Source organism: Mustela erminea, chromosome 10 (assembly GCF_009829155.1).
Source record: "Mustela erminea isolate mMusErm1 chromosome 10, mMusErm1.Pri, whole genome shotgun sequence".
Classification (NCBI taxonomy): Eukaryota; Metazoa; Chordata; class Mammalia; order Carnivora; family Mustelidae; genus Mustela; species Mustela erminea.
In genome coordinates this window covers 2,653,126-2,663,067 of record NC_045623.1, presented here as the reverse complement: position 1 = coordinate 2,663,067, position 9,942 = coordinate 2,653,126, and the positions used below count along the sequence as shown (strand labels likewise).

The 9,942-nt window shown below is 50.2% G+C and overlaps 1 protein-coding gene across 4 annotated transcripts; it reads left to right on the top strand.

Moving 5' to 3' along the window:
* The first annotated feature begins 386 nt into the window (after nt 1-386).
* TCHH (trichohyalin) lies at nt 387-9,245 on the top strand. 4 transcript variants are annotated; one of them, XM_032361627.1, is made up of 8 exons: nt 387-415; nt 1,961-2,129; nt 3,077-5,250; nt 5,284-6,817; nt 6,890-7,375; nt 7,445-7,504; nt 7,577-7,645; nt 7,928-9,245. In XM_032361627.1, the coding sequence occupies exons 2-8, from the start codon at nt 1,992-1,994 to the stop codon at nt 8,210-8,212; spliced, it is 4,746 nt and encodes a 1,581-aa protein (XP_032217518.1). In that variant the 5' UTR covers nt 387-415; nt 1,961-1,991; the 3' UTR covers nt 8,213-9,245. The 4 variants fall into 4 exon arrangements, with proteins under 4 accessions (XP_032217518.1, XP_032217517.1, XP_032217515.1 ...); XM_032361626.1 differs by having other exon boundaries at nt 6,959-7,504; XM_032361624.1 differs by having other exon boundaries at nt 6,890-7,504.
* The last annotated feature ends 697 nt before the right edge of the window (nt 9,246-9,942 follow it).

Sequence of the window (9,942 nt, the reverse complement as noted above, 5' to 3'; positions counted from 1 at the left end):
ATGGCTTAGAAGTTACTACTTTTTTTATGAAGTCATAATTAAGATTCTGAACATTAATTTTTTTATCTCACTGTTTTATTTAATTTTAGCACTTTAAGAAAATTATAGATTCTGTCAAATAACCTATCCATTCCTGTTAGGTAAGACTAGTACCTTAACTGTCAGAAAGTAAGGTCTGTGAACCTCGTGCCAAATACCTACGTGAGCAAATAGTGAGATAAACAAGTCCTTCGTGGAGACCGAGGTGGAGCTGGGCTTGGTTAGGAATGAATCAGGCCATCCCACAGAGTGGGTGTCTCCTTCCCAAGTTGCTCTTCAGGGCACAATTAAATCCCCTATAAAAGGCCCAGCTCCCAACTGTCCAGTACACTTGCCAGCAGTGTCAGCGAGGGCTCAACTTCCTTTGGTGAAGTGGGTAAGTCCCAGTCAATTGGGATCATGTTCTTCTGTACGATTCACTTTACAGCTGTAGTAGATATTCAGTGGGGGAGAGGAGGGTCTATAGACCAGAAAGGATCAGTATCTTACAGTGATATCAAACTTCCACTAACTCCATGCCATCTTATAACTGAAGCTATCACTCAAATGGAAACATAGCTCTTCTTCCAAGTTTCTGAATTCTATAAGTTTGTTTGCACATCAGGTGTTGGAGGATGTCATGTGTGATTCGGGGTTCTTCTTCCTAAAAACTGCCATCTCAAAAGATTGTCAACCCTCAGTACTCTTTCTGTATTTGTTCTATTCAATATGGGCCATCTTCATATAGTTATGACATCTGAGGTATTGGAGTTGAGAAGTAATTAAAGAAACCAGCCAAAAACTGTGTATTTGCAATGCTGACATGCTGACAACATGTACTCCATTTTCTGCATAGTTATTTCTGAATATTATAATGCCATATTTGACAGGAAGAAGTGGTGTTTAATCTTAGAACTTGTGACTTATAAATTATTCTCCTAGATGTGATGTATGAACTATAAGGTTGGAAAATAATCAACATTCCATTTTTATTTTTCTGGTTACCACCAAATGTTTTACTGCCACAATTAGATTTGCATGGCTTCTATCCACTTCTTTTTTTTTTTTTAAGAGAGAATCTTTTTTTTTTTTTTAAGATTTTATTTATTTATTTATTTGATAGACAGAGATCACAAGTAGGCAGAGAGGCAAGCAGAGAGAGAGAGAGGAGGAAGCAGGCTCCCTGCGGAGTGGAGAGCCAGATGCAGGACTCCATCCCAGGACCCTGAGGTCATGACCTGAGCCGAAGGCAGAGGCTTAACCCACTGAGCCACCCAGGCACCTGGCTTCTATCCACTTTAAGATTACTTTCAAATCTTCCTTTACCCTTTGGCTTTCCCCTATTCTCTGTTTGTTTGTGGTTTTTTTTTTTTTAAGATTTTATGTATTTATTTGCCAGAGAGAGAGAGCACAAGCAGGGGATGCAGCACGCAGAGGGAGAAGCAGGCTCCCCGCTGAGCAAGCAGCCCAATGCTGTACTCCATCCCAGGACCCTGGGATCATGACCTTAGTGAAAGGCAGATGCTAAACCAACTGAGCCACCCAGGTGTCCCTCGCCTATTCTCTTTATTCAGCTATAAAGTAAGAACCTTATGAGTAACAACATATCAAATTTAAATTTCTACACCCTTCTCTTGACTATCTGATCCAACATATGCTAGGGAGCAAGAAGAAAGAGAAGGAAAGGATATGGATAATCTAGATTGAGTGGACAATCAAAAGCTGACTACAAGATAGTCTGAGGATTATTCCCTGCCTTGAAATTTCTCAGAATCTGTCTTCCCCTTTCTAAGTACAATATTTAAAGATAAAAAACTTTGAAATCCCAGACTGAAAATAGCTACTGGTTGTAAATTTAGAGATCTGACTGAACGAGTATGGATGAGGCCTCCCCAAGATCAGAAACAGAGTTCTGATTCTGAATCCTCTTTCATTCTTCTAGATTTACTTGAACTTGAAGGAAAGAAAAAAAAATGTCTCCACTTCTGAGAAGCATCTTCAATATCACTGAAATGTTCAATCAATATGCCTCACATGATTGTGATGGGGCAGCACTAAGCAAAAAAGACCTGAAGAACCTCCTTGAAAGGGAATTTGGAGATGTCCTTCGGGTAAGAAATGTATATACAAAGAGAAAATCTACTGATTTAGGGTTATAAAATTTCTTCTCAGGAGAGATCATAGCAAAGAATGGCAACATATCCATTTTGTACCATCACAGCTCTACACTACATTCCCTATTCACTTATCTTTTTTTAAGATTTTATTTATTTATGAGAGAGAAAGATCATATGTACTCAAGTGCAGGGGCGCGGGGGGGGGGGGGGTGTTAGAGGAAGAGAGACAAGTAGACTTATGCTGAGTGCAAAGTCCATTGCCAGCTCAAAACCACAACCCTGAGATCATGACCAGAGCAGAAACCAAGTGTCCAGTCTGGTGCTTAACTGAGCAGCTTAGGTGCCTCCACCCCCATTCATTTCTGAGTATTCAGCTGGCATTATAGTCTGAGAACTAAGGAAGTTGTTAGCAACTATTTCATGTACTTGATGGCAATGAATGAACTGTGCATGGGAAGTAACCACCAAAGATGTCAGATCAAACTAAACTTGGAAGGAACTTACATTTATTCCCAAATTTAAATAATTAAAATCAGCCTATTCCCTAGTAAAATGGTGTTAACATGCATGCCTTGTTCTGTTTGCAAACATGGGATAAAAATCGATCAGGAATACTGGCTATTTCAGACAGAAATGGCTGCTGTAAAACTTCATAAATTTCCATTGCATTTCTCTTGAGAATTAGTTCATTCTTAACCAGCTCAAAAGAAGATGGATTCTTTTGACCAGCATTAAATTCCAAGTTACAAAAATTTTCAACAGATGTTTTAAAATGAAGTGTTCACATTTTACACAGGTACAAGACTTAATACATATTGGATGTTTTTCTAATTGCTCTTAATGTCTTTTGAGCGTCAGCATATCACAAAAAATTCATCGTGGGGAAAGTTTACTACTTGTAAATAGCACATTGTACGATTTTTGTTTTCATTTTTTAATAGAGACCACATGACCCTGAGACAGTAGATCTGATCCTGGAACTTCTAGATCGAGACTGTAACGGGCTCATCGATTTCAATGAATTCCTCCTGTTCGTTTTCAAGGTAGCTCAAGCTTGTTATTATGCTCTCAGCCAGGCCTCCGGGCTGGATGAGAAGAGGGCCAAGTGTGAGGGAAGGGAGAACCCATTACAAGAACCCAGGCAAGAGGACCAAAGGAGATTCGAGCCCCAGGACAGACAATTAGAAGAACGCAGGCAGAAAAGGCAAGAACTGGAGAGGGAACTCGCTGAGGAAGAGAAGCAGCGGCTGCAGAGGCGAGAACCGGAAGAGCGCCTTGAGGAGGAAGAGCATCTGCAGGGGCGCAAGGGTCGGGAGCTAGAGAAATTTACTAACCAAGAGCAAAGCCAAGAGAGGCGGGAGCAGCGAGAACTCCAGAAGGAAGAGCAGCTGCAAAGGCTAGAGCGCCAAGAGCAACAGGAGCGGGCGCTCCAGGAAGAGGAGCAGTTGGAACCGCAGAGACTCAAGGAGCCGCGCTTGCCGCAGGAGCTGAGGCGCGTGCAAGAGAGACGCGAGCAAGAACTGAGGCGCGAGGAGCAGCGCTTGGAGCAGGAACTGCGGCTCGAGCAAGAGGAAAGACGTGAGCAAGAACTGAGGCGCGAGGAGCCCCGCTTGGAGCAGGAGCTGAGGCGCCAGCAGGAAGAAAGGCGCAAACAGGAGCAGAGGCGGGAGCAGGAGGAGAGACGCCAGCAGCTGAGGCGCGAGCAGGAGAGACGCGCGCAAGAACTGAGGCGCGAGGAGCAGCGCTTGGAGCAGGAACCGCGACTTGAGCAGGAAGAAAGACGTGAACAAGAACTGAGGCGCCTGCAGGAGGAAAGGCGCAAACAGGAGCTGAGGCGGGAGCAGGAGGAGAGATGTCAGCAGCTGAGGCGCGAGGAGCAGCGCTTGGAGCAGGAGCTGAGGCGCCAGCAGGAGAGACGCGAGCAAGAACTGAGGAGCGAGGAGCCCCGCTTGGAACAGGAGCTGAAGCGTGAGCAGCAGCTGAGGTGTGAGCAGCAGGAAAGACGCGAGCAGGAGCTGAGGCGCGAGGAACAGCGCTTGGAGCAGGAGCTGAGGCGCGAGCAGCAGCTAAGTCGTGAGCAGGAGGAAAGACTCGAGCAGGAGCTGAGGCAGGAGCAGGAGGAGAGACGCCAGCAACTGAGGCGAGAGGAGCAGCGCTTGGAGCAAGAGCTGAGGCGCGAGCAGCAGATAAGGCAGGAGCAGGAGGAGAGACGCGAACAGCTGAGGCGCGAGGAGCCGCGCTTGGAGCAGGAGGAGAGACTCGAGCAGCAGCTGAGACGCGAGCAGGAGGAGAGACGCGAGCAGCGGAGGCGCGAGGAGCCGCGCTTGGAGCAGGAGGAGAGACTCGAGCAGCAGCTGAGACGCGAGCAGGAGGAGAGACGCGAGCAGCTGAGGCGCGAGGAGCAGCGCTTGGAGCAGCAGCTCAGGCGCGAGCAGGAGCTGAGGCGCGAGGAGCCGCGCTTGGAGCAGGAGGAGAGACTCGAGCAGCAGCTGAGGCGCGAGCAGGAGGAGAGACGCGAGCAGCGGAGGCGCGAGGAGCAGCGCTTGGAGCAGCAGCTCAGGCGCGAGCAGGAGCTGAGGCGCGAGGAACCGCGCTTGGAGCAGGAGGAGAGACTCGAGCAGCAGCTGAGACGCGAGCAGGAGGAGAGACGCGAGCAGCGGAGGCGCGAGGAGCAGCGCTTGGAGCAGCAGCTCAGGCGCGAGCAGGAGCTGAGGCGCGAGGAACCGCGCTTGGAGCAGGAGGAGAGACTCGAGCAGCAGCTGAGACGCGAGCAGGAGGAGAGACGCGAGCAGCGGAGGCGCGAGGAGCAGCGCTTGGAGCAGCAGCTCAGGCGCGAGCAGGAGCTGAGGCGCGAGGAACCGCGCTTGGAGCAGGAGGAGAGACTCGAGCAGCAGCTGAGGCGCGAGCAGGAGGAGAGACGCGAGCAGCTGAGGCGCGAGGAGCAGCGCTTGGAGCAGCAGCTCAGGCGCGAGCAGGAGCTGAGGCGCGAGGAACCGCGCTTGGAGCAGGAGGAGAGACTCGAGCAGCAGCTGAGGCGCGAGCAGGAGGAGAGACGCGAGCAGCTGAGACGCGAGGAGCCCCGCTTGGAACAGGAGAGGCTGAAAGAGCAGCTCAGGCGCGAGGAGCAGCGCTTGGAGCAGCAGCTCAGGCGCGAGCAGCAGCTGAGACGCGAAGAGCCGCGCCTGGAGCAGGAACTGAGACGCGAACAGGAAGAGAGACTCGAGCAAAAGCTGAGGCGCGAGCAAGAGGAAAGACGTGAACAGCTGAGACGCGAGGATCCCCGCTTGGAACAGGAGAGGCGGCAAGAGCAGCTGAGGCGCAAGCAGCAGCTGGCTGAGGAGGCGGTGGAACAGGAAGAGGCCCAAGAGCGGGGCAAGAGCCGCACCCCAAGGTGGCAGTGGCAGCTCGAAAGTGAGGCAGAAGCTCGTCAAAGCAAAGTCTACTCCAGGCCCTGCTGGCAGGAGCAGAAGCACTACCCGGAGCGGGAGGAGAAGAGGCGGCGCCAGGAGCGCGAGCGGCAACTCCGGGAGCAGGAGGAGAACCGCCAGTGGCAGCGCGGGTTCCGGCCCCTCCGGGAGGAGCGCGAACTGCGGCTGCAGCGGGAGGAGCAGGCACGCCTGCAGAGAGAGGAGGAAGAGCCGCGCCCCGACTTCAGATGGCAGTGGCAAGCTGAGAAAGAAAGCGAGAGGCGCCGCCAGAGGCTGTCGGCCAGGCCCGCGTCGCAAGAGCTGCGGGAGAAGCAGTTAAGAGCGGAGGAGCGGCAGGCGCGGGAGCTGTTCTGTGAAGAGGAGGAGCAGCGCCCCCAGCGACTCGAGAGGGAGCTGGAGCAGCAGGTCCGTAAGGAGAAGCAGCTCCAGTTGGAGGAAAGCTTCCAAGAGGACCGGGAGAGGAAGCTACACCAGGAAAAGCAGCGCCACGACCAAAAATGGAGGTGGCAAGCAGATGAGGAAAGCCAGAGACGCCGCCACACAGTGTACGCCAAGCCAGCTGAAAGAGAGCAGCTGAGGGAAGAAGAGCAGCTGCAGAGGGAGGAACGCGAAAAGAGGCGCCGCCAGGAGCAGGAGAGACAATATCGGGAGGAAGAGCAGCTGCAGAGGGAGGAACGCGAAAAGAGGCGCCGCCAGGAGCGGGAGAGACAATATCGGGAGGAAGAGCAGCTGCAGCAGGAGGAAGAGCAGCTGCAGAGGGAGAGGAGGCGCGAACAGCGCGACAGGCAATATCTGGAGGATGAAGAGCTGCAGCGCCTAGACGGGAAGCGGCAATTCCAGGATGACGATCAGCGCGGTGATCTGAAATGGCAGTGGCAACCAGAAAAGGAAAATGAAGTTCGTAATCATAGGGTTTACTCCAAACGCAGAGAGAACGAAGAAAAGATTCAGGAGGACGACAAGAAGTTCCGCCAGGAGGAGCAGCTCCTGCAAGAAAGGGAAGAACAGCTGCGCCGCCAGGAGCGCGACAGAAAGTTCCGCGAGGAAGAACATCAGCTGTGCCGCAGGGAACGTGAGCAACAGCTTCGCCAGGAGCGAGACAGAAAGTTCCGCGAGGAGGAGCAGCTCCTGCAGGAAAGGGAAGAACAGCTGCGCCGCCAGGAACGCGACAGAAAGTTCCGTGAGGAGGAGCAGCTCCTGCAGGAAAGGGAGGAACAGCTGCGCCGCCAGGAACGCGACAGAAAGTTCCGCGAGGAAGAACAGCAGCTGCGCCGCAAGGAACGTGAGCAACAGCTTCGCCAGGAGCGCGACAGAAAGTTCGGCGAGGAGGACCAGCTCCTGCAGGAAAGGGAGGAACAGCTGCGCCGCCAGGAACGCGACAGAAAGTTCCGTGAGGAGGAGCAGCTCCTGCAGGAAAGGGAGGAACAGCTGCGCCGCCAGGAACGCGACAGAAAGTTCCGTGAGGAGGAGCAGCTCCTGCAGGAAAGGGAGGAACAGCTGCGCCGCCAGGAACGCGACAGAAAGTTCCGTGAGGAGGAGCAGCTCCTGCAGGAAAGGGAGGAACAGCTGCGCCGCCAGGAACGCGACAGAAAGTTCCGTGAGGAGGAGCAGCTCCTGCAGGAAAGGGAAGAACAGCTGCGCCGCCAGGAACGCGACAGAAAGTTCCGTGAGGAGGAGCAGCTCCTGCAGGAAAGGGAGGAACAGCTGCGCCGCCAGGAACGCGACAGAAAGTTCCGCGAGGAAGAACAGCAGCTGCGCCGCAGGGAACGTGAGCAACAGCTTCGCCAGGAGCGCGACAGAAAGTTCGGCGAGGAGGACCAGCTCCTGCAGGAAAGGGAGGAACAGCTGCGCCGCCAGGAACGCGACAGAAAGTTCCGTGAGGAGGAGCAGCTCCTGCAGGAAAGGGAGGAACAGCTGCGCCGCCAGGAACGCGACAGAAAGTTCCGTGAGGAAGAACAGGAGCTGCGTCGCAGGGAACGTGAGCAACAGCTTCGCCAGGAGCGCGACAGAAAGTTCCGCGAGGAGGACCAGCTCCTGCAGGAAAGGGAGGAACAGCTGCGCCGCCAGGAACGCGACAGAAAGTTCCGTGAGGAAGAACAGGAGCTGCGTCGCAGGGAACGTGAGCAACAGCTTCGCCAGGAGCGCGACAGAAAGTTCCGCGAGGAGGACCAGCTCCTGCAGGAAAGGGAGGAACAGCTGCGCCGCCAGGAACGCGACAGAAAGTTCCGTGAGGAGGAGCAGCTCCTGCAGGAAAGGGAGGAACAGCTGCGCCGCCAAGAGCGCGACAGAAAGTTCCGTGAGGAAGAACAGGAGCTGCGTCGCAGGGAACGTGAGCAACAGCTTCGCCAGGAGCGAGACAGAAAGTTCCGCGAGGAGGAGCAGCTCCTGCAGGAAAGGGAAGAACAGCTGCGCCGCCAGAAGCGCGATAGAAAGTTCCGCGAGGAAGAGCAGCTCCTGCAGGAAAGGGAAGAACAGCTGCGCCGCCAGCAGGAGGAGCAGCAGAGGCGCCGTGGCCAAGTCTGGGAAAAAGGAGACTTGGGCAGTCAGCAGTCTCTGGAGCCTGGCAAGCGTCAGTTTGCCAGTGTCCCGGTGCGCTCCAGCCCTCTCTATGAGTACATCCAAGAGCAGAGATCTCAGTACCGCCCATAGGAGATGCTGCCAATATCCGGACACCTACCAAAGCTTCCAGCAAAAGAAAATGAGGAACACTGGATACCAAATGACTCAAATGTTTCTGGTTGTGGGAGAACTCTCTGATGTTCCAAAATCTTTTTTTCCAAAACCTTAAACTACACTTATTTCATGAACCTTTTACTCTTGCCTTTTATTCTTCCTGAAATAATTCTTTACTGCAGGGTGTCTTTGCTCTTTGGTGCAGATATGGTGTGCATTTTTTTAAAACATAAATAATTTGTTTAAGGAGTTCTGTTTGGTGAACGTTAATCTGTTGCTTTCCAAAGTTGCAAGAATATAATTTAAGATTCAAAAATAACTGGGTCTTTTTTTTTTTAATAGTTGATCCATCGTTTGGAGAGTTTCAATATTTTTAATGTTCAGTTGGTATTTCTTCTTGAGCCTAAACGACATTAACATTTACCTCCAAATAGACTGGCTTTTGTGACATAATTAGCACAGATTCTGCAAGGGGACTGAATTTTTACAACCTTGAAAAGCACAGGGGGAGTGACTTCTACAGAAAAACTCCCTCTGAAATCAACCCCTAACTGGAAGAAATATCTGTTATGAAGAAGGTTTAGCTTCAAGACTTAGAATTTGAATTAGATTTTTTTTCACACTTCATAAACACTTAAAATATCATGGAGCAAAAGCAAGCTGTTTTTCAAACAACTCCACAGTTCAAATTTTAAAACTCTCTACTGTAGTCTGTAGTGCTCAGTTTCTTTTCCCCCAGTCTTTGATGAGTTTGAGAATTTTACTATCTTTGTTCATTTTAACTGAGAAGGAAACTGCTCAGGATCCTGTAAGCATCTATTTAGCTCTAGAGCCAATAAGCAATCACAGCATTTGGGGGGAGAGAAAGGGAAATTTTGTGAAAAGAAGGGCAAGTTCCTAGAGGCCCTTAGATAAGACCCATCATCCCACAATCCTTTGAGGTCTATTGATACTACCTTGGAGATGTTCTTATTGAAATGATTGGACTATGTAAAAAATAATAAATGTTTGGCAAATAATTATTTTTGTCTGTTTTGATTATGCATCAAATCATAGTTCAAGATCTAATGGTCTTAACTGATGTAATATTCCACATAAGGGTATTTGGCTACTATTGTCTATGTCTAAATATGAAAAAGGAAAAAAAAAAAACTATTTTCCCCAACCATTTTTCCCTGTAAGGTTGAACCCTGTATTATTTGCATCTCCAACCTGCAATTCTCTTTCCAAATGTTTTTATTCTTGACCCCACAACTTTCTATTCTAGCAGTGACTCACTAGTTAGGACATTATACAACGTTATTTGAATAATGTGTTTATACAAATTATTTGTATAATGTGTTTGTTAATTCTTCCTTTTGATAATACAGCAGTTTTCTTGCTCTCTGGTGTCTGATAAGCCAAAGTAAAAAATTGCTAAAAGTTCAGCTCAATATTATAGAAATTATAGATTATCTATTGACTTAAGCAACATAATCCATGAGGTGACACAGTCAGAAGATGCTTAATACTAATCAGGCCAAAGTTTAAAATTGTTATCTAATAATCCAAACCCAACTGTGCCACCTGCTGAACTCTACATTCAGTACCTTAGTACCTAGGAATAAGTCCAGGAAGGCCCTGATCGAGGAAAGGATCATTTCTAATTGTGAGGGTCATGGGTGAGAAGTTCTAAGTTATAGACACTTAACATTTTGATCAATGGT